This window comes from Ylistrum balloti, unplaced genomic scaffold (genome assembly GCF_031769215.1).
Source record: "Ylistrum balloti isolate Yb309-2 unplaced genomic scaffold, AGI_CSIRO_Ybal_v1 Utg370554, whole genome shotgun sequence".
Classification (NCBI taxonomy): Eukaryota; Metazoa; Mollusca; class Bivalvia; order Pectinida; family Pectinidae; genus Ylistrum; species Ylistrum balloti.
In genome coordinates this window covers 1,139,520-1,165,636 of record NW_026782349.1, presented here as the reverse complement: position 1 = coordinate 1,165,636, position 26,117 = coordinate 1,139,520, and the positions used below count along the sequence as shown (strand labels likewise).

The window sequence follows — 26,117 nt, the reverse complement described above, 5'->3', positions numbered from 1 at the left end:
AGTACCGTATATACCCTAATCACAGTAGCGTATATACCCTAAACATAGTACCGTATATACCCTGATCACAGTACCGTATATACCCTAATCACAGTAGCGTATATACCCTAAACATAGTACCGTATATACCCTGATCACAGTACCGTATATACCCTGACATTATGGATCACAGTACCGTATATACCCTAATCACAGTAGTATATATACCCTAAACATAGTACCGTATATACCCTGTATACCCTGACATTATGTATCACTGTACCGTATATACCTTAATCACAGTATCGTATATACCCTGTATACCCTGACATTATGGATCACAGTACCGTATATACCCTGATCACAGTACCGTATATACTCTGATCACAGTGCCGTATATACCCTGGTATTGTGGATCACAGTACCGTATGCACCCTGATCACAGTACAGTATATACACTGGCATTGTAGATTACAGTACCGTATATACCCAGATCACAGTACCGTATATACCCTCACATTGTGGATCACAGTACCGTATATACCCTGATCACAGTACCGTATATACCCTGGTATTGTGGATCACAGTACCGTATATACATTGTGGATCCGTACCCTATATACCCTGGTATTGTGGATCACCTTACCGTATATACCCTGGTATTGTGGATCACAGTACCCTATATACCCTGGTATTGTGTACCTATATACCCTGATCACAGTATATATACACTGACATTGTGGATCACAGTATAGTATATACCCTGACATTGTGGATCACAGTACCGTATATACCCTGATCACAGTACCGTATATACCCTGGTATTGTGGATCACAGTACCGTATATACCCTGGTATTGTATCACAGTATATATATACCCTGGCATTGTGGATCACCTTACCGTATATACCCTGGCATTGTGGATCACAGTACCCTATATACCCTGGTATTGTGGATCACCTTACCGTATATACACTGACATTGTGGATCACAATATAGTATATACCCTGACATTGTGGATCACAGTACCGTATATACCCTGTATACCCTGATCACAGTACCGTATATACCCTGACATTATGGATCACAGTACCGTATATACCCTAATCACAGTAGTATATATACCCTAAACATAGTACCGTATATACCCTAATACCCTGACATTATGTATCACTGTACCGTATATACCTTAATCACAGTATCGTATATACCCTGTATACCCTGACATTATGGATCACAGTACCGTATATACCCTAATCACAGTAGCGTATATACCCTGATCACAGTACCGTATATACCCTAATCACAGTACCGTATATACACTGGCATTGTAGATTACAGTACCGTATATACCCAGATCACAGTACCGTATATACCCTGACATTGTGGATCACAGTACCGTATATACCCTGATCACAGTACCGTATATACCCTGGTATTGTGGATCACAGTACCGTATATACCCTCACAGGTATTACCCTGGATCACAGTACCGTATATACCCTGGCATACCCTGTGGATCACAGTACCGTATATACCCTGGTCACAGTACCGTATATACCCTGTGGATACACCTTACCGTATATACCCTGATCACAGTACCGTATATACCCTGACATTATGGATCACAGTACCGTATATACCCTGGTATATGTACCCTGATCACCTTACCCTATATACCCTGGTATTGTGGATCACAGTACCGTATATACCCTGACATTGTGGATCACAGTACCGTATATACCCTGATCACAGTACCGTATATACCCTGGTATTGTGGATCACAGTACCGTATATACCCTGGTATTGTGGATCACAGTACCGCATATACCCTGGCATTGTGGATCACAGTACCCTATATACCCTGGTATTGTGGATCACCTTACCGTATATACCCTGGCATTGTGGATCACAGTACCCTATATACCCTGGTATTGTGGATCACCTTACCGTATATACACTGACATTGTGGATCACAGTATAGTATATACCCTGACATTGTGGATCACAGTACCGTATATACCCTGTATACCCTGATCACAGTACCGGTTCTTCAGTACAGTCTTCCTTTCTCGATAGCTGTGCCCATTCAATTTTTGGAGCGATCAGAAAAACAAAAAGGCTGGCATTCTTGATTAGACAGTTAATGATTGTTATTATTAGTTCCTGAGCGGAATTTTCAAATTTGACATGATTAAGATGAAAAAAACAGGGGATAGAAGAGGAAAGAAGGAAAAAGATCCAACTTTTAACATTGATAGGCGCCAAGATCCCTCCGTGATCTCTTGGTCATTGCACCGTATATAAAGGATATTTCGATAAGCAGACATCTACAAGTTCTACATCCATCAGTTCCCGAACCTCTGCTCTTTTCCGATGCTTCTCCTTCTTTTCAAAGCATTTCCAGTAGGTTTACACTGTAATGTCTGCTTATCTGATCGATTACTATAGTGACTACTAGTTCGTGTTGACAACAAGGCTTGTACACGTAGATATTACCGTGCTATATCTAATTATAATTACGTCTGCCTTTATATCGGATTAAATTAATGCGTATGTGTGAAAAACACTAGAACTATCAGTGGATTTTAAAATAACACTTAATTAATGGATAATGTATATGTACTTTACTAGTTTATTGTTTAATTAACGAGACTCTACTAAATCATGTAGATATTCAGTAAAAAGGATAAATTAGAAGATTATGTCATGTTTAAGTCGGTTTTCATTAACTGCTAAGTACTTTCTCACATTAATGCTAGACGGGGGAGGGAGAACATCTTACATAACTTCTCACACTTATGTTATACTTGGGAGGGAGAAAATCTGTGGTGATATCTCACATTTATGTTATACTGGGGAGGGAGATAAGCTGTGGTAATATCTCACATTTATGTTATAATGGGGAGGGAGATAAGCTGTGGTAATATCTCCCATTTATGTTATACTGGGGAGGGAGATAAGCTGTGGTAATATCTCACATTTATGTTATACTGGGGATGGAATACTGCACAAATGTAGAGTCGTAAATCTACCCGTCACACGCTGATTACACAGGCGTATTATTTCACATCTGGTCTAATGATGCGGTAATCATACCACCACCAAAAGGATTTATTGATCCAGCGGCATATTTGTGCCTTAAAGCGGAAAGAGTTATGAAAAATGTCTCGTTTCTGGTGGGGACTCGGGCTAATTACCTCTGATTCTCGAGGCACAGACTAAAATGAAATTCCCAGCAGAGATTTACTGACATAAATAATAGTATTTTAAAATGACAAAAATTGCTCAGTATATAAAATATTATTGCTTTGTAAAATTTTCAAAATAATGTCAAGTTTTCAACATTAATGTCAATTTTTTCAACATAAATTTCTGCTGGGTTTCCAGTCATAGTGGTATGAGTCAATGAAAATTCATTTTAGAACGTGGCCTCTTGAATGAGTGTCACTGAACAAGTGGCGCCACCCGGTGACCTTTTATTGTAATGTTAACAACACTCGGGACAACAGATTCTGATAAGATTTATTATACAATGGAGAATCTCACACGGGTCGATGTAAATGTAATTTATTACACGAGTATAATGATTATATGCGTCACGAGCCTTTAACAAGTTTTATAACTTTCATGTTCTATTTATCATCTATATTTAAATAAATAAATTAATTTCCTAATAAGACATACTTATTTCAATGCAGACGTTTTTCACTACCGAGATAATCATGTGATATCATCAAAACATGACTTACAATTGTGTTATTACACACGTGTCTTATGATACTTATGACACATAAGGCTTGTATTACACACGTGTCTTATGATATTTATGACACATAAGACTAGTACACATGTGTCTTATTATATTTATGACACATAAGACTAGTATTACACATGTGTCTTATGATATTTATGACAAGACTAGTATTACACACGTGTCTTATGATATTTATGACACATAAGACTATTACACATGTGTCTTATTATATTTATGACACATAAGACTAGTATTACATATGTGTCTTATGATATTTATGACAAGACTAGTATTACACACGTGTCTTATGATATTTATGACACATAAGACTATTACACATGTGTCTTATTATATTTATGACACATAAGACTAGTATTACATATGTGTCTTATGATATTTATGACACAAGACTAGTATTACACACGTGTCTTATGATATTTATGACACATAAGACTATTACACATGTGTCTTATGATATTTATGACACATAAGACTAGTATTGCACATGTGTCTTATGATGTTTATGACACAAGACTAGTATTACACACGTGTCTTATGATATTTATGACACATAAGGCTAGTATTACACATGTGTTATATTTATGACACATAAGGCACAACTAGCCAGTTATAACTTTCATGTGCAAATTGTTATTGTTTTCACTGAAACATAAAACCACACCAAACTGAAAAGAAATATCCTCAATACCTAATGATGTTATAATCACACCTACATAAAGTAGAACGCGTTTTCTTTATCACAGTTTTTAAGCGACATCATAGTAAAACCATTTGTTGTTAATGATTCTTTATTATTGCACATATATTTTTGTCCTGCGAAAGTATAAAAGAAATGATCACTACCTCGAGCTCTGTTTGCTCTAAATGTCAAGAAAAGAATACCAAACAATCAAATTGGCTGTAAAATCTTGGCATACCATTTTTTTAGAATAAGGAAGCCTTTTATTTTAACCTAGTTTAATTAACATGTACATATAAAAATTTCATAAGAACATATTTGGAGCAAAGGTGAGCGAAACTACGCCTACGTTCGAGTAAAAACCAAACTTTCAAACCCCTTCTTCGCCATCATAGTGCACTTCAGGAAAAACCTCTAAGAGGAAACCTGCGCCCGGCAGATAGGCAAAATGACCAACGGGGAAGCACCGGGACTCATCTAATAAACATACATATCTCTTGTGAATAACCATTTTACAAACATAATTATATACACATAAATACATCTTGATGAAAACTACCTTTACAAACAAAGTGTGTTATATACAGAAAATTTGATAAGAACTATGTTTACATAGTCGGTATCTAACTAAGAAGACAAGAAATAAAAACTCACACATACCAATTAAAGGGAGGTAGCATGGGGTGATTGGTGGGATGTGTTGTAAAATAAATCCAGGTGAATAATAAAGTTAGGTTGCAAAGTAAGACGAAAACTTCTAGAGAAAATTAAAAAATCAATATGGCGTTGGATTGTCTGAAAAATGCTGCTGAAGTGGGGTTTTCAATAGTCCCGCAGGGGCAAACTGACCCCAGGTCGAACAAACGAATACCTGACGTTTCGCACCAAAGTCCGTTCGCCCCAAGACCTTTAGCCCCCATGTTGTCATTTTCGCACCATCCATTTTTTACTGATCGGAATCAAAACATCTCAAGAGGAAAGGTGTTGAGACATCTCAAAAGGAAAGGTGTTGAGACTTTGTCTTTTGTTACTGTTACAACATGACGTACATAAAAATGGACATGTTCTTGTCAAATAATCATCGTGTCATCGACCATGGCTGATGACAACTGCATCACTTGTAGACGGATTGTACGTGTGATCGGTGGAACCATCGTACATGCGGCACAGGTAGGTGTATCGTTCATTATTTTATAATAATTTTTATTCTTTATAATAAATAATGGTTAGGATTACAGATAGAAATATAATTTATATCATCAATAAATTATAATTTATATGTGAATTAAATTTCAAATATATTTTCATATAACATGATTTCACTTTATAGTTTAGTTTTAAAAAGTTTATATTTATTTTTCAGGTATTTCCCAACAGGAATATCGACAAATGATGAGGGATGAGCATACAGGTCATTTACTGCAACTACTATGTCCGTTATCAAGGAGTCATTCCATACAATGTGGACCACACGGTGATCAAAGTCACATGACACTTCGTCCAAGTCATATGCCGGCCATTACACAGGTAGTGGAAGTTATCAACTCAGTTGGTGCAGACATGGCTGAATCTTGAATGCAAGACAAGGAAATAAATCAAACACAAACTAGTGGTCAGATGTATGGTACCCCCTCCTGGTCAATGAATGTTTGTTTTGTTGGCTATGGGATCTATGGTGCGAACGGTCTTGGGTTATGGTGCGAACGGTCCGGGGCGAAAGGTCTTGGGGCGAACGGTCTTTGGTGCGAAACATCTGGATACCGAACAAACGGGGATCAACGAAGCCCCACCGGGGCCAATTATACTGATCAATCAGTGGTCACCTGACTTAATTACCATATATACATTTACATATAAACTGAAACATCATGTATATAAAACCGAAGTATGTGTGAACCTTTATCGTGCAAAAATATGTCTATAAATAGACATTTGTTATTTTACATCAAGTGTATCATTTTATGAACATATACAAATGGTTTTCGCTGCCATATGCACATAAAGAGGTGTTTTGATAATAATAAAAAGGAAATCTTGGTCCAACAGTCTGGATATGTAAATGTTTGTGTCATATATGATAACGCATGCGGACAAACACCGTCGCCTGTGAACAAACATGGCTACCCGCCTGAATCGGTTGCGACAATGTTGGTGATTAATATTACTTCTTTCGTAACTCTGAGTTCAGAGTTACCAAATAACATTTGCCACTTTCATAACAAAATCTGATGCTGGAAAACGGGATTTTACTGTGTCACTACTGTCGCTGTCATTTCTGTCCGCCATTATGTGTTGTGTTTACAGAACTGTCTCGCTTTTTTCACGTGACGTTATCAGTGCCAAATTCTAGATGGGTTTCCCGAATCGAAGAAGTTGTCAAGATGGACATTGGAAATCAGTTGTGAATATCGGGACAAGTTTTTGTAGCCAGATGACCGTTAGGGTTCATGGTCCTCTTGTTTACGTAGAAGTGCTTGATTTCAATATCATTTGAATATAATTTAAATTCTATGTTACACTGACACATGCTATGAGCCGGGGGTTCTGTTACAGGTAAAATCGATAATGGCCTTTTTCAGTCATTAAAACAGATACGTCTCATTAGATTTAAAGGATACATTGACGACAGTCAGAATCAAATTTATGTATATAAAAGACATTTGGTAGAATAGACTTTAATCTGTCCCTTGTCAAGGGAGGTGGATTCGGGCAAGTAAATGAAGTGATTAGCCAGTAAATCATTTAATAAATGAAAGAAACTGATTCGATGATGATAGACATCTGAAAATGATTTATATGGTTGAGGCGATACCCCAGGTTGACGTGGCTAATGCGAGGTATCTTGTCTAGGAACCACAGGAGTGAAAAAATACCTCAATTCAATTCTTTTGTAAATGGTCAATTTTTTCTTCTGACAAAAAAAGTTCTGTTTGTTATCCCTCGCGAAACACGTTTGCGGGGGATATCAATTTGGGGTCCGTCCTCCACAAAACTACCTGTATATATTAGGCTAGTGCCCTAGTTGTGCCTTCTGCTTTTGACGACATTTCATTTTCTTTATATTTAAAAGCACAAAATTAGCTCTGGCTTTCCATTCCGGGCTACAACTCAGTAACCATTCACTCAACTTCACAAAACTTTCTGTATATATTAGGTTAGTGCCTTAGTTATTTTTTATCCTGTTACCATCGACACAGATAGCCCTCACCACAAATGTTTTATGAACCAGTGCTGTGAAACCAAATAACTGCTCATCACATTTATTACTCTTATTAAGCTAGTTAGTGTCTTTTTCTCTTCCCTTAAACCACTCAAGGTAACTACCCGATTCTCAAGGCTTTGTACAGGTATCAAGCTAGCACTCTTGTATGGAACAATTAAAAAATAGCAAATAGAAATTAAACTTGTTGTAATATTTATATCTATATATATGATTGTGTGTCTTTTAAACAGCGGAATGTGGGGGATAATATCACGCTTTTCGTTATCTAGTTTACACCTGTGTTACTTCTTGATAACATTGCAAAATATGTGTTACCAGATGAAATGTTTTGTCACTATTTTTCGACATAATTTAATGCTTAACAGATTAGAGAACATTGAAACCAAAACATTTGTAACATATCAGGGTTTTTAGAGTCGTCACGTAGAGCACTTGCGTGTTTTTATAGAATGAAGGTTTAAGTTCTTTGTGTAATTATGAAGGGTATATGAAAAACGTCAATTACGTTGAAACGAAATACACGTATGTATTTCTTCATTTGAAATTAGATCCCGTTGTTTGTTTAGTATATTTGATTTTTCCCTGAATCATCTTGACAAGGGTTAACAGTCTAACAATGGTGTACATATGACACTGATTAGTTAACTGGTGCGTGCGTGCGCGTGCGTGCGTGTGTGTGAGCGAGTGAAGGAGGGGAGAGGTAAGTTGACCAATATACCTGTAGTATATTCATTAGCAGTAATATGCACCGCTGATACAGGACTTCAATTAGGATTTTGTTTCAAGAGATTGGAACGTATAATGGGTGATGAAGGTGCGGGGGGGGGGGGGGGGGGGGGGGGGGGGGGGTGGTCCGTTGAGTTATGTGGAGATATTGTGAGAAATGTAGAAACACAGTTTAATAAGCAAGTTATACATCGAACTGTTTGTTTTGCCATTGTCAAGATGATTTTTATTGTTGATATTATTACGAGATCATTGAACAGCACATTACATATAATAAAAATTTCATTCGGTATTATCGAATGATATTGTTATTTTATTATTAAGATATAAGAGCTCAGTTATAGACAAGTACCTTACATTTGTATCAAATATTTTCAAGATTTGAGAGTCTTATGTTCCATCTTATGTATTATACATTATTTTCAATTAATTTCATAAATTTAATGATATGGAACCAAATAGGTAGTACTGTAATATGCCTCAAAGCCGTAAAGGTTAAACCACAGTTAGCCTTGGGTTGTATAATCTCTAGGCTAAAACACCAGGAGGTCATGATCTCTACCCATCCTAGTGCACTTCTAGTTTACCTGTAGTTTGTTTCTTGTGAACTAGAATTTATTCCTCGTTCACTACAAGTGAACAAGGGTGTAAAAATTAGTCTACGCTCAACTGCTATGTTGTTTGGGGATGTCGACGATTGCGCTAGAGTCATCTAGCTATGTTGTTTGGGGATGTCGACGATTGCGCTAGAGTCATCTTGCCTTGTTGTTTGGGGATGTCGATGGTTGCGCTAGAGTCATCTTGCCTTGTTGTTTGGGGATATCGATGATTGCGCTAGAGTCATCTTGCCTTGTTGTTTGGGGATGTCGATGGTTGCGCTAGAGTCATCTTGCCTTGTTGTTTGGGGATATCGATGATTGCGCTAGAGTCATCTAGCTATGTTGTTTGGGGATATCGATGATTGCGCTAGAGTCATCTTGCCTTGTTGTTTGGGGATGTCGATGGTTGCGCTAGAGTCATCTTGCCTTGTTGTTTGGGGATATCGATGATTGCGCTAGAGTCATCTAGCTATGTTGTTTGGGGATGTCGATGATTGCGCTAGTCATCTTGCCTTGTTGTTTGGTGTTGTCGATGATAACGCCGGAGTCGTCTGTGAGCGTATTTTGGGGACGGGAGTCGTTTTCGCGTGTTGAATGTGAAGGTGAATGATTTTGCTAGAATCATTTTCGTGTGTTATTAGGGGACTTAGATGATGGCACAGGAGTCATCTGTGCGTGTGTTGTGGGGATGTCGGTAAATTTGCTAGAGTCGTATTCGCGTGTTTTTTAGGGACGCCGATGTTTTGTTGGAGTCGTATTCGCGTGTTGTTTGGGGACGCCGATGATTTTGTTGGAGCCTTATTCGCGTGTTGTTTAGGGACGTCGATGATTTGTTGGAGTCGTATTCGCGTGTTGTTTAGGGACGTCGATGATTTGTTGGAGTCGTATTCGCGTGTTGTTTAGGGACGTCGATGATTTGTTGGAGTCGTATTCGCGTGTTGTTTAGGGACGTCGATGATTTGTTGGAGTCGTTTTCGCGTGTTGTTTAGGGACGCCGATGATTTGTTGGAGTCGTATTCGCGTGTTGTTTAGGGACGCCGATGATTTGTTGGAGTCGTATTCGCGTGTTGTTTAGGGACGTCGATAACGGTAATCTAGTCTTTCTAAACAATGTCAATATCACTTCTTCTGAGGTAAATCCGTTGTAGTTAACTGGTTGTTGCGGTATGCGCTGTGTCAACCACTGGATACTACGGATATCACAGGAGAGCGGAGCTGTTAAATATTATGCTGTGATAAAGTAGAACGTATAACCACAAACGATTAACATGCATGTATATAGTACGGGGTCATGAGACACGACTTCCGGTACAAGTTCCATTTCTTCATTTCCGTAAGTTATACAAGACTGCAATAAACTACTAAGTTAGTATTAACCCTTATTTCCAATCCAGTAGTCACACATGAATGATTAAGTCCTCCCCATCCTCCATAAGTTATATTTGTCCAATGATTCATGTCATGTACTTCATCAAGATAACATCGAAGCGCATTCCGTGTGATATTAGATCTCATAGAACAGATGGGCTGGCATACATCTGTTATAAGAAAGTAACTTGAAAACTTGTGTGGGTGCTTCAGAAGCTATGTATAGACTTTGGAATAACTTGTCTTCCGGTTAGAAATTGAAGACATTGTGATGGACCGTTAATGACAAATATTTCACTTTTACATGATCTCGTGAAGGACGGAAGTGGCAATCATCGGATATCGGAAATGACGGCCCCTTTCTAGAAGAGACTTCTGTGGTCCCGCCCGGTTGAAATGGAGGTCAATGTTACCATGGCGATCATGTTTAGTTAACAAGTCGAAGCACTGACGACCTTGCACCGGAAGATCAAGCTTGTCTGTGGTCATGTTATTACTTCATTCTAATTGATCAGATTAAAATATTTCAGGCATACCTGCAAATGTCAATGTATTGCTGAGAAGTCGCCCTTGCTAATACATAAGAAGATAGTATTTTACTTAATGAAGATATTTATTCTTGATTTTTCCGGGTTTTTAAAATTTTGCCAAAGGTAATACTACTGAAAAATACAAAATAATAGTACTCCCACCCTCACGCAAAGCCTATCATCTGCATGTACCTATCCACTTTGATATAGTCCGCGTGCTTCATAGGTAGAAGACAAAAAGTCCTCTATTTTCTAAATCAAATATCAAACAAAGAGAAATATATTTGATGCAATAACACAGACAAATATACATGTAGGTTACCAAGTAAAGCTACAGCTACAAACTGGTTAAGGATGGTTGCACCTGGTATTTAATAAGCCGGGCTTTAATTTGGGATTTTGAAGAAAATTGTCGTTATGGAAGAGATGGATGGTCATAAATGAAAAAAAAAAACTAGAACCGTCGTATTACGATAGCGTGAATGTGTAATGGCAAAAACAGTCCTCACAAAGCAATCTAGACGACTTCCGGTGTAAGCAACGAAATCTATGGTCCGCATAGTGTCATGTAGACAATTTCCGGTCTGTTCTAAGCCATATTGACCGTTCTGCATTTCCAATGCATATTATTTACTAGGTTTTTCCGTACTAAATATGATTATTTGATCCTCTTTATAGCACATTTTCCATATAAAAACAAATATTTTATCATTCGTTTGGTAACATCATTTGTGTGTCGAGAGTATGACCATCATGGATGACGACTTCTGGTTTAACCAATGGAATCGACAATGGAATCAGGCGTACCCACAGGCTTATATAGACGGCTTTTCTTATGTAACAAATGGACATGGTGTACATGTATACAAAGGCGAAGACTTGTCTAAAGAAATAAAAACGGGACCATTGGATTGCATAGATGGTTCCTAGAGGGTCGTTTATTCGAGGTTGAGGTATAATACAGTACTATCGATTACAATCTATGGCCTTCGGCAGTACTACCATGAAATCATGATCACCACAGGGGCATGTACATTATTGTCGGTACAGTTCGATGTAACCAGTTCAAAGGCTATACCCACAGAATCATGTCGACGAGTTCAGTGTGTCTAAGCAATACTGACCGTAGTATTGTTTCGAAGACAAAATATTTCCTATGTCCGTTAAAAAATCTGGTTAGTGCCATTGTTAACAGTAAACATGATAGCCCTGTATTTAGAAGATGGCTAGTTTAGAAAGACATAAAAGATAATTAGAGAATAGTGACTTGGAATTGTAACCAGTAAAAATATAATATATATGTTTGTATTCGGCGCTTTTGCAATCCTTCAGATAATTTTCATACGTCTCTATTTTGATATCGTGAACAGATAACCTTTTCGTCTCGGTGAACAGTGTTGTTACAAGGGAACATTCTAAAATTCCGTCCACACAGACGAAAAAATTCACCGACAACATTATAACAAAATAAAGGATCTCTTTCAGTAAGCTTTTTTAAATCCTATTTATGGGAAGTCACTCAAGGTGCTACAAATACCGCTCCCTTTATTTAATTTGGTATATGAGCAAAAGGTCATTGCTCCTGAAAGAGATCCTCTAGATTATATGATATGTCGTCAGTGTTGGGCCGGGTTGACAGCACTTTTACATCTCTAAAATCAAGACACCTTGTTTGACAAATCACGCAAGCTTGTAATCGATAGTAATGACGAAACAAGCTTTACTTCTTAAACTGATGCCTATTACCTTCACCTAAAACATGTGTTTTAGTTGGCCCTCTTGTCTACCTTTTTAGGTCATCTGACCCGAAGGGTCGAGATGACCTAAAGTCATCGTGCTTCGTCCGTCGTCGTCCGCCGTGCGTCGTCCGTAAACTTTTCATTCAAAAAACTTCTTCTCAAATACTAGTAGGCCTAGGGGGCTAATACTTGGCTCATAGCATGCTAGCATGGAACCCTACAAAGTTTGTTAAAATTAATGACCTTGACCCACTTTCAAGGACACAGGTGTCAAATATGTTAAAATATACAAACGACTTCTTTTCAATAAGCAAAAGTCCATGATTGCTGATATTGGGTCTGTAGCATGCTGGGATGAAGGGCTACCAAGTTTGTTCAACTGAATGACCTTGACCCACTTTCTAGGTCACAGGGGTCAAATATGTTAAAATATACAAACAACTTCTTCCCAACAACCAAAAGGCTCAGAATGCTGATATTGGGTCTGTAGCATGCTGGGATGAAGGGCTACCAAGTGTGTTCAAATGAATGACCTCGACCCACTTTCTAGGTCACAGGGGTCAAATATGTTAAAATAGACAAACAACTTCTCTTCAATAAGCAAAAGTCCAAGAGTGCTGATATTGGGCCTGGAGGATGCTTTGAGGAAGTGTTACCAAATGTGTTCAAGTGAATGACCTTGACCCACTTTCAAGATCACAGGGTTCAAATATGTTAAAATCTGTAAACGACTTCTCAGTAACCAAAAGGCTCAGAGTGCTGATATTGGGCCTGTAGGATGCTGGGAGGAAGGGCTACCAAGTTGTTAGAGTTTGGCTTGCTTTTCGTCAGATGACCGTTAAGGCCAATGGGCCTCTTGTTGTTTTTCCTCCTACATCTTGTCGGCCCTCTTATGCGGGTATACATTAGTTTCTCTTTTGAAGCTTGTATGATACCATGTGTTTATAATTACCACAAAATGTAATGAACCTTAACGAAGAAAACATGTTTACACACAGCGAGTAGATAACACGTAGTGCGAAGTGAAATTCGAAATGCCTGATGTTTTAACAGGCCTTCGTGATAAAGGTTGTCACAACCTTGGGCAGAATTTTTTTTACACAATTTGTACTTTTCTTCACAGTGTCGAGTTAAATGCTATAGCTTTCAGTCACGTGACATAACCTCTACAAGGACAAAGATGTAGATGGACGTTTTCCCGAAATAACATTCCAGTATCATTACAGAAAACCCGTTTTGGTACGCGGAAGTGTATAGTGTATAGAGTAGATAGTCTGTATGCCGTAGCGTTTTCTACTCTCCTCTAGACTTCGCTTCGAAAATATAACGACATGATTACAAATCGTGTCATTTTGATTGGCTATTTGATTGTATATTTTACAATAGAATATTCCTTTCCAAGATGACGATTTTGGAGATTTCCGCGGAGTTCACAACATTACCATTCATAAGAACATTTCAGCTGCCTCATATTGTCTGTTCAGATCGAATGTGATTGTTTCAAGCAGACTCTCGACATGTTCGTTATTACTTATACAATTCGTTAGAAACTGTCTATATACATGACTGTTGAATTTGATATAAACTGTTTTGAAATGTTTTTCAATACATTTACAATGGTGATGACACACTAATCATTGCCGACGTTTCATCTGATACACGTTGTCATTGTAAACAAGGACGTCTGAATTTTGCACACGTGTCAATATATTTGTTGTATTTCTACACCTGTCGATATGGCGAGTCTCCATATCTTGGTTAAACATCGACAGGTAGAAATAACTTGGTTCAACATCGACAGGTATACATATCTTGGTTAAACATCGACAGGTAGAAATAACTTGGTTCAACATCGACAGGTATATATATCTTGGTTCAACATCGACACATGCCCATAACTGAGTTTTACATCAACAAGTTTCCTAACTTATTTTGACGTCGACAAGTGTCCATGTTTTGGTGCAATTTCGAAACAGATATATATCTCCAACGTCGTTACGTGTTCGTGCCAGGGTTGAACGTGCACACGTGTCAATATATTGGTTATATTTTCACACCTGTCCAGATCCTGTTTAGACGTTGACACGTATCTATACATGGGTTTGACGTGTCACTGTTTTGGGTTTTGACATAGACACGTTTCCACGTGTCCAGATGGTGATTTTATAACATAAATGTAAGGAGTCCATGATAAGCCACGTGACGAGAACAGGGACCTGCTTACCTGACTGGCTGTTATTTAGACAAACGACATACCCCGCAACCTTGTCGCTCGGATTTCACAATGTGATGGTATTTGCTTTTAGTGAAAGAAATGGAGTCAATAGGTTTAAACTGACCTATATATGACCATTAGCCATTGTATTTATACGGAGTTTAATGTCAGTATCATAAGGAGAATTTATTGCGACTGAAACCAGTGAAGGTTAACTTACTATAGAAAAGGCAAAGACAACAAGCGATGTGTCCAGACCGGTTGAATTTCAATATTCGGCTGTTTGAGTGAAATAACACCTTGAGCAATATATCTTTGATATAAAAATCTGGTAAATAACGACAACCGGCGACAATAATATGTACCTCTGTGTTTTGGAGACATGTTGTTTATTTCGAGATTAACTTGATACAATTTTTACAACCGCTTTTTGATTTAACGTCGGCATGAATATACATGTTGATTTGATGTGGTCGACACAAATAACTACGTTTTTACATAACATGAGACAACATCTAGAATTGGGCAATCTGATATCGACACGTGGTCGCATGGTGATATGTCGACATGTGACCCCATCTTGATATGGCATCGACACGTGGTCGCATGGTGATATGTTGACATGTGACCTCATCTTGATATGACATCGACACGTGGTCGCATGGTGATATGTCGACATGTGACCTCATCTTGACATGACATCGACACGTGGTCGCATGGTGATATGTCGACCTGTGACCTCATCTTGATATGACATCGACACGCAGTCGCATTGGATGTGACGTCGACATGCGTCCAGTTATCGAAATTATCGTTTGAAATGCGACTAGAGTTTAGGCAAAGTTTGCTTTCCTTATTTAATTAAATTTAACATCGTTAAATTTTCACTCTAGACACGGAGGATTAAACAGTTCATATACATTACAAGTGTTTACGAAACAAATGACACACCTGTTGACTTATTATGGCATTTATTATTTCTACGTGTATTGAACGTGAAGAGCTGATTGATAAGCACTTAGATATTGTATAATGTACGTCACTGTAGGCATTTTGTTCGTCTGTGATTTAAAATTAAGAAAGAATTAGATATATATAATTTAACCTCCGGGAGAGGTTTTATCTGGTTGATATTTCCTGTTTAAATGTATCTACTTTCGGTGTTAGGTCATATCGTGTACATTTGAAAATAGGAATCCATCCTTGTTTTTGTGTATGCATTAATTATATATTAATTTCCTATTGAATCAATCACTGAACAACACCTTTCTTACATATATCTGAGAGTTACACATATATAATTTCTCGTAATTCACATGCACAAATTCCTGTTGTCTGTTACGTGTATTTTTCATCACGCCGAACCACAACTCTTCCCAACCTGAGGTATTGCTCACTTTTCAGCAAGTCATACATCCTGCCCCCTGACGTAACAAACATACAGGGAGTGAACAGGACAGAATACACACACCTTAGTACATGGCTTGCTGTCGTAGGTCATCTCCATACATCACGTCTGTCAAATCAAAGTTCTGGGTTCACCTTTCTATGTAAAGGTCGATCGAGCCGGATGAAAGTTAGAATTTAGAAAGGGATTTGTCTTGAAGGACATGCAAATCAATTATCGACAACATGCATTCCAAACTAATATACATCAAGGAAGTGTTCTTATTTCAGAGGCGATACAAAGAATCTTTTAAATATATACTGAGGACGTCGGCACGTGTAAATGACCGGATATGTAACAGACATTGTATATGTACTGAGGACGTCGGCACGTGTAAATGACCGGATATGTAACAGACATTGTATATGTACTGAGGAGGTCGGCACGTGTAAATGACCGGATATGTAACAGACATTGTATATGTACTGAGGACGTCGGCACGTGTAAATGACCGGATATGTAACAGACATTGTATATGTACTGAGGACGTCGGCACGTGTAAATGACCGGATATGTAACAGACATTGTATATGTACTGAGGACGTCGGCACGTGTAAATGACCGGATATGTAACAGACATTGTATATGTACTGAGGACGTCGGCACGTGTAAATGACCGGATATGTAACAGACATTGTATATGTACTGAGGAGGTCGACACGTGTAAATGGCCGGATATGTAACAGACATTGTATATGTACTGAGGAGGTCGGCACGTGTAAATGGCCGGATATGTAACAGACATTGTATATGTACTGAGGAGGTCGGCACGTGTAAATGGCCGGATATGTAACAGACATTGTATATGTATTGAGGAGGTCGGCACGTGTAAATGGCCGGATATGTAACAGACATTGTATATGTACTGAGGAAGTCGACACGTGTAAACGACCTGATATATAACAGACATTGTATATGTATATATACAAAACTATTTAGTGAGAAAATCACAGTGTCATTTGAACCGTGATTGAAACTATTTTCATGATAAAATCATACCTACTTAACCATAGTAAGAGTATTTACTTTCAATTATTCTTGTAAATCGTACCGATAAATACATTCATAAACATTTACTATACTGCCTCAAACAATCAGATGAAGTTGATAGCGAATATGAAATGTATTGTAAACAGTATCACTCTCACCTGTGTGATCACAGCCTAAGGTGTGGTAGATGTTATCATGTACAATGATTGGATAAAGATTTACATATTACATCTAGATATCAGTCTTTATGTCTGACTGGCAAGGAAAAACTCAGCGTTTATCTTGTCATCTGGAACGTTACTGAAGGTTAAACGGTTTGGTAAGACTGTATGTACCAAAACACCATGTGATGACTAAGATGTATTAAAAAACCTGTCAGAGTTAAGTGATGTTTAAATGTACTAAATACATCTGTTCATGTAATATTACTCTGAAATAAACTAAACGGTTCACGTAAAGTTAGAATAAATATACTAAAATATATGTTTATGTAAGGTTGAACTAAAATCTACTAAACGCTGTTATTGTAAAGTTAGACTAAATTGCTAAAATATATGTTTATGTAAGGTGAAACTAAACTGCTAAAATATGTGTTTATGTAAGGTGAGACTAAACTGCGAAAATATATGTTTATGTAAGGTTGAACTAAAATCTACTAAACGCTGTTATTGTAAAGTTAGACTAAATTGCTAAAATATATGTTTATGTAAGGTGAGACTAAACTGCTAAAATATGTGTTTATGTAAGGTGAGACTAAATTGCTAAAATATATGTTTATGTAAGGTGAGACTAAACTGCTAAAATATGTGTTTATGTAAGGTGAGACTAAACTGCTAAAATGTGTTTATGTAAGGTGAGACTAAACTGCTAAAATATGTGTTATGTAAGGTGAGACTAAATTGCTAAAATATATGTTTATGTAAGGTGAGACTAAAATGCTAAAATATGTGTTTATGTAAGGTGAGACTAAATTGCTAAAGTAAATGTTTATGTAAGGTGAGACTAAACTGCTAAAATATGTGTTTATGTAAGGTGAGACTAAACTGCTAAAATATGTGTTTATGTAAGGTGAGACTAAACTGTATGTGTTTATGTAAGGTGAGACTAAACTGCTAAAATATGTGTTTATGTAAGGTGAGACTAAACTGCTAAAATATGTGTTTATGTAAGGTGAGACTAAATTGCTAAAGTAAATGTTTATGTAAGGTGAGACTAAACTGCTAAAATATGTGTTTATGTAAGGTGAGACTAAATTGCTAAAGTAAATGTTTATGTAAGGTGAGACTAAACTGCTAAAATATGTGTTTATGTAAGGTGAGACTAAACTGCTAAAATATGTGTTTATGTAAGGTGAGACTAAACTGCTAAAATATGTGTTTATGTAAGGTGAGACTAAATTGCTAAATTATATGTTTATGTAAGGTGAGACTAAACTGCTAAAATATGTGTTTATGTAAGGTGAGACTAAATTGCTAAAATATATGTTTATGTAAGGTGAGACTAAACTGCTAAAATATGTGTTATTGTAAAGTTAGACTAAATTGCTAAAATATATGTTTATGTAAGGTTGAAATAAAATCTACTAAACGCTGTTATTGTAAAGTTAGACTAAATTGCTAAAATATATGTTTATGTAAGGTGAAACTAAACTGCTAAAATATGTGTTTATGTAAGGTGAGACTAAACTGCTAAAATATGTGTTTATGTAAGGTGAGACTAAACTGCTGAAATATGTGTTTATGTAAGGTGAGACTAAACTGCTAAAATATGTGTTTATGTAAGGTGAGACTAAACTGCTAAAATATGTGTTTATGTAAGGTTAGATTACAATGTACTAAACTATTTGTTCATGTAAGGTAAGACTCAAAGGTTAGACTAAATATACTAAGCTCTCTGTTCATTTAAGATTATACTAAAATGTACTCAGTTGATGTAAGGTAAGACTTAAATGTACTTATCCTGTTTATACAAGGCTAGACGTAAATGTACTAAACACTCTTTTAATGTAATGCTATACTAAAATATACTAAACTGGTTTTTCGTGTAATTTTAGACTAATTTATTTTAAAATATATGTTAATGTAGGGTAAGACTGAAATATACCGAACCCTACGTTCGTGTAATGTTAACTCTTAGACGTGTATAGGATTGGACCTCACTGGTCGTTAAGTAAGTATAACGGCATATGCTATAGATTGTTGTATTGTAAAGGAACTCGGGGGGAGCTACATAAACTTGATATCTACCGATATCCTAAGTCTTATCTGTAGGTGGTAAAGTAAGACTTACATAAAAACTCTTTTTTCAAACCAGAAATATATATACGGACATCAAACATATTGATCCTCCGTCTTTGTCTGGTGATAGTCGATGCTCTGTATACATGTTGACGACATCTGCGATATTTGGACGGACTGCCCAGACTTATGTTAGAGGATTACTCGATCTTTAGGTACTGTCGTCAACATATAACTTATTCCTTCTCGATTTGTGTTTCTCGGCCTCGATTTTATTTACTTACTTTACCTTACTTATCATAATGTAAATTGTCCCTTTGAACGTTTTATGCGAAGCCGTCTAAATGTAAACGACATTATTGAAAGACAAATATGAATAAACAGATATTGGTCATTGTGTAGAGATCAATCAAAGTTTTGCTTTCTATCCGCTTATACACAAAGAACACGAGGGTATGCCGGCCATTAAACTGGTCATACTGATATAAACGGTACCATCCTGTTGGACTTTTACAGAGTAGCAGACTCGTATTTACATTAGATCATGAATATCGCCCGGCTTTCGGTACACGAATGAGTTAATTTTTCCTGTTCATGTCATTGAACATCAGGAAAGCGAAGCTCCTCTTCCAACGTAATCTAGTTTCACTGTTTGATAGCTTCTATAAATTAGACATGATGACCTTTGTGATCAGAATATGTTGAATTTGCTGACACTTTGTTTTAATCATTGCAACGGCCTTGACCTGGACAAAGTGAATATTACTAAGGTTTTCCAAAGTAACAAGATGTAAGAACCCTGCATTCTTAAGTGGACACTACCCAAGTATAGGCACTTCAGTCTCCTCATTTCTATATATCTCATACCAATCCAAAGTATTGACACTTCAGTCTCCTCATTTCTATATATCTCATACCAATCCAAAGTATAGGCACTTCAGTCTCCTCATTTCTATATATCTCATACCAATCCAAAGTATTGACACTTCAGTCTCCTCATTTCTTTATATCTCATAACAATCCAAAGTATTGACACTTCAAGCTTATGATGTCTGTATACTTCATACCAATCCAAAGTATAGGCACTTCAGTCTCCTCATTTCTGTTTATCTCATACCAATCCAAAGTATTGACACTTCAGTCTCCTCATTTCTGTATATCTCATACCAATCCAAAGTATAGGCACTTCAGTCTCCTCATTTCTATATATCTCATACCAATCCAAAGTATAGGCACTTCAGTCTCCTCATTTCTGTATATCTCATACCAATCCAAAGTATTGACACTTAGGTCTCCTCATTTCTGTTTATCTCATACCAATCCAAAGTATAGGCACTTCAGTCTCCTCATTTCTGTATATCTCATACCAATCCAAAGTATTGACACTTAGGTCTCCTCATTTCTGTTTATCTCATACCTATCCAAAGTATAGGCACTTCCGTCTCCTCATTTCTGTTTATCTCATACCAATCCAAAGTATTGACACTTAGGTCTCCTCATTTCTGTATATCTCATACCAATCCAAAGTATAGGCACTTCAGTCTCCTCATTTCTGTATATCTCATACCAATCCAAAGTATTGACACTTAGGTCTCCTCATTTCTGTTTATCTCATACCTATCCAAAGTATAGGCACTTCCGTCTCCTCATTTCTGTTTATCTCATACCAATCCAAAGTATTGACACTTAGGTCTCCTCATTTCTGTATATCTCATACCAATCCAAAGTATTGACACTTCAGTCTCCTCATTTCTGTTTATCTCATACCAATCCAAAGTATTGACACTTCAGTCTCCTCATTTCTGTATATCTCATACCTATCCAAAGTATAGGCACTTCAGTCTCCTCATTTCTGTTTATCTCATACCAATCCAAAGTATTGACACTTAGGTCTCCTCATTTATGTATATCTCATACCAATCCAAAGTATAGGCACTTCAGTCTCCTTATTTTTGTATATCTCATACCAATCCAAAGTATTGACACTTCAGTCTCCTCATTTCTATATATCTCATACCAATCCAAAGTATAGGCACTTCAGTCTCCTCATTTCTGTATATCTCATACCAATCCAAAGTATAGGCACTTCAGTCTCCTTATTTCTGTATATCTCATACCTATCCAAAGTATAGGCACTTCCGTCTCCTCATTTCTGTTTATCTCATACCAATCCAAAGTATTGACACTTCAGTCTCCTCATTTCTGTATATCTCATACCAATCCAAAGTATTGACACTTCAAGCTTATGATGTCTGTATACTTCATACCAATCCAAAGTATAGGCACTTAAGTCTCCTCATTTCTATATATCTCATACCAATCCAAAGTATAGGCACTTCAGTCTCCTCATTTCTGTATATCTCATACCAATCCAAAGTATAGGCACTTCAGTCTCCTCATTTCTGTATATCTCATACCAATCCAAAGTATTGACACTTCAGTCTCCTCATTTCTGTATATCTTATAACAATCCAAAGTATTGACACTTCAAGCTTATGATGTCTGTATATCTCATAGCAAACGATTGAAAATTGTATATTGTTGTTTCAGTGCCAGTGACATCATCCACAATTCTAAAGGCAAGGTTTGACAATAATGGAGTCAGTGGAACTCTCACGTTCTCTCAACCGTCCGCTGGCGTGGCGACCGTGGTTACGGGGGTTTTATCCGGTCAAGGCTCGAAGAGTATGTGGGAGATTCGGACACTTCCAGTCCGACTTGATATTGCCAATCGATGTAGTCAACTTGGACAGAGGTGAAAATGCGAAAAAAATCATGTACACTTTTAATCATTTAACCGTACTCTATAAATGCCGTTGTTTTCCTTAATCTTAAATATAGCTAACAGTTATAGCTATAAAAATTGTGTAAGGCCAGAAGATCTAGAGTGATCAACAGCCACATAAAAAGTATTGTATCAATAGTAAATGGACTGGATTAACAAATTACCTAGTTTTTAAAAGACAGATGATACTTTATATTTTCTCTAACCCAAAAAATGTTTGTTCAAAACTTTTCTCAAAAAATTGCTCTGCCTTAAATACTGTTGTGTTATTTTATTAAGATATACGACACTAGGAGGAATGCTACCTGTCATGACAATACTTCCTGCAGATTTAAACAATCTCGATATCATCCAAGGTCAGTATAACACAATATCAACATCAACCAAGGTCAGCATAGCACATCGAAGGTCAGTATAGCACAATATCAACCCCATCCAAGGTCAGTATAGCACAATATCAACCCCATCCAAGGTCAGTATAACACATCCAAAGTCAGTATAACACAATATCAACCCCATCCAAGGTCAGTATAATACGTCCAAGGTCAGTATAACACAATATCAACCCCATCCAAGGTCAGTATAACACATCCAAGGTCAGTATAACACAATATCAACCCCATCCAAGGTCAGTATAACACATCCAAGGTCAGTATAGCACAATATCAACACCATCCAAGGTCAGTATAACACAATATCAACATCAACCAAGGTCAGTATAGCACAATATCAAACATCCAAGGTTAGTATAGCACAATACCAACAATCTGAACACCATCCAAGGTCATTTTAGCACAATATCAACACCATCCAAGGTCATTTTAGCACAGTATTGAACTCACTTCAAAGTGAGGGGAGTTTCTGAAAGGATACACAGCCAACAGCCCTCCTATTTGGTAGATACAAAACTTTAGATTTTTGCGATGGCTAATGTTGATGATATATTATTATCTTATATATAATATAGTATATTATTATCATATTCTATAAATAGAATTTGCCCCATGTGTCATTTTCTTGTTCATTTGTTATTCATTCTTCCCAGTACTTATGTCCCGCTTTTGTTTTATATCCCAGTAATTAGATCGAATGCATTTCAGGTCGGTCTATTGTGTTGACCAACACACAAGATAACACAGACCTGGCATGTGCGACCTTGGAGGCAGAAGACATGGTAACTATGACTGCGCGTTTCAAGGACACCATTGGTGGGGAGGTAGTTTTCCGCCAGTCATCCGCCATTTACACTGATCCAGTGTCGATATACGTGGACCTTTACCATATAAAAAACACCACAGGTGCATCTGATAGTTTTTTAAAATGGACCATTTACGACAAAGAAATACTGGACAATGATAGTGTGGAGAGCAGGTGTGAGAATCTGGGAAACGTTTTCAATCCGACGAGTTCAACAGGAAACGGATGTAATGTGGCAGCTCATCAAAACTGCATGGCGGGAGATCTGAGCGGGAAACATAATGCAGTGACAGTGGCAGTTGCTAAAGGGGACGGTGTTAAGATGTTTCTAGATACGGGATTGAGTATTGGAACCATGAACTCCGCCGAGGGTAAAACACTAGTAGTGGAAACGCCAAGATCAGTGCCTCTGGCATGTGCAAAAATTACTAAGTATACCGCACGGGTTGCAAAGGTTACTGTAAGTAGGGATGACATCAAAGGTGCAATATCTTTTTCCCAGAAGTCCCCATTCGACTGGACGGAAGTAAGTGTCGATCTGACGGGGCTGGCTGGCATGGCTGGCGGATATCATATCCATAAATACCCAGTTCCTTTGAAGATGAGAAACGACGAGAAGGTATGTGGACAAGACTATGTCGGTGGCCATTTCAACCCGTTTAGTGTGACAGGGACACTTCCGGCCCCGGGGGCGGGCACTAATGACCAGTATGAGGTAGGAGACCTCAGTAACAAATACGGACTTCTGAACGGACGAACGGAATTGAACATTGTCCGATCTGACTCAAACTTACCACTGTTTGGTATCAACAGTGTGGTAGGCCGCTCGGTGGTGATCCACAAACAGTCTGGAGGGTCGCGATGGGTCTGCGCCACAATCGAATCCGATGCCAACGTCTTACAAGCAATTGCGACGTTCAAGTACCCGATAATTGGCTATATCGTCTTGCGTCAGCCCCAGGTAAACGGTCCGCTGTCGGAAACCCAGGTGTATATGGAACTTGACTACTGTAACTCGGCCAGCCCAATGGCTACCGTCAATCATAACTGGCACATCCACGTGAGCCGTATTAACGAGGCATTCGGAATGAACGTGTCTCAAAGGTGTTCGTCTGTCGGGGGTCATTATAACCCTTACTCTGTCGACTTGACGGGAAATTATAACACGCAGTGTAATCCAAATAGTCAGCTCCGCTGTGAGCTCGGCGACTTATCCGGAAAACACGGAAAGCTTAACGTTCGGACATCATCAGGGGGAAAGTCCCGGATGTTCTTTACGGATGTGGATCTGCCTCTGTCTGGTCCAAATAGTGTTTTAGGTCGATCTATAGTCATTCACGATGTCAATTCAGGACCAGCGCGACTGGCATGCGCAAACCTTTACAATACTCCAGTCAGGTCGACTAAGATCGAGAACTGGTCTAAAAGTTCATATCCGGGAACAACTGTTTTCACCTCTGGTACTCCGGGCGTTTTGGACGGTCCGACATCCGTCGGTATAAATCTAATGGGACTTGATGGGATGGCTAGTGGTTACCATGTTCACAGTTATCCGGTACCTTCTTCAGCTTCCTGTTCCGCTTCTGCAGTTGGCGGCCATTATAATCCTCTCTCTGTGACAGGGTCTCCAACTAACAAGACGGACGACATGTACGAAATTGGTGACTTAAGCGGAAAGTATAATCACATGTTAGATGGCAAGAGTAGCGTGGTTTGGAACGGGATCGATACGAATCTACCCATCAGGGGAACCCACAGTGTTGTCGGACGCTCTGTCGTTGTGCACTTCGATAACGGAACCCGATGGAAATGCGGAAATATTGTGGAGGACACTGATACTTCCGGCAGTCAGATGTTTACCGCTAAAGCAACGTTTAAAGGAGAAGTAGTTGGAAACATTGTCATGGTAAGTTAGTGGTATAAAGATCGTTTGGGTAAGGCAATTCGGTTCTGGCAGGGGTAGCCAGCTCCTACTTTGTAATCAAAGCGCCTCGGTTCCAGTACACAATTACAACGGCTAAGTTTATTTGCTATGTTTCAGACTCAGTACCCGGATATCAATAGTTATGTAAGTGTTTGTCGTTGCTGAAGACCAGTGTCAGTACTTATTCTATTGTTTTTTGTTGCTATGTTACAGACTCAGTACCGGTACCCGGATGGTGGACTCAGTGACACAGGGATACTCATAGATTTGAAATATGCTGCAAACGAAACTTTAATAGTGAGTAACATTTAATCTAATGAAATAGTTTATGATTATAACTTCATGTAGATGTTGATATAAGATATGATGTGTATGAAGTTGTCGGTTTCATAATTGTTCTCTGGTGATGTACAGTGAATTATCACCATGTTACATAGAAGAACAAACCGTTAGAGTGATATATGATAAAGGGATGCAAACTATTTTACTGAAAATCAGCGAATGTAAATCCAGCACCAGCCTCATGATTCTTCCCATAATATTAACAATTAACTTGAACTTAACGGGCAAAGTGATTTGGTGACTAGATGATAGTAGTTTAATAGCCAGGTGGTAGTGATTTAACAGTGATAGTAATTACACAGTCAGTGTAGTGATAAGACAGTCAGTGATAGTGATAAGACAGTCAGTGATAGTGTTAG

General features: G+C 37.9%; 1 protein-coding gene across 3 annotated transcripts in view; it reads left to right on the top strand.

The window, feature by feature from the left end:
- Positions 1-26,117, top strand: part of LOC132556215 (uncharacterized) — a 50,511-nt gene that overhangs the window by 5,747 nt on the left and 18,647 nt on the right. For all 3 annotated transcript variants that reach the window (XM_060220608.1, XM_060220610.1, XM_060220609.1), the window contains exons 2-5: positions 22,061-22,265; positions 22,575-22,651; positions 23,396-25,398; positions 25,630-25,713. In XM_060220608.1, the coding sequence (XP_060076591.1) occupies positions 22,061-22,265; positions 22,575-22,651; positions 23,396-25,398; positions 25,630-25,713 (2,369 nt within the window). The remainder of the gene's footprint in view (positions 1-22,060; positions 22,266-22,574; positions 22,652-23,395; positions 25,399-25,629; positions 25,714-26,117) is intronic.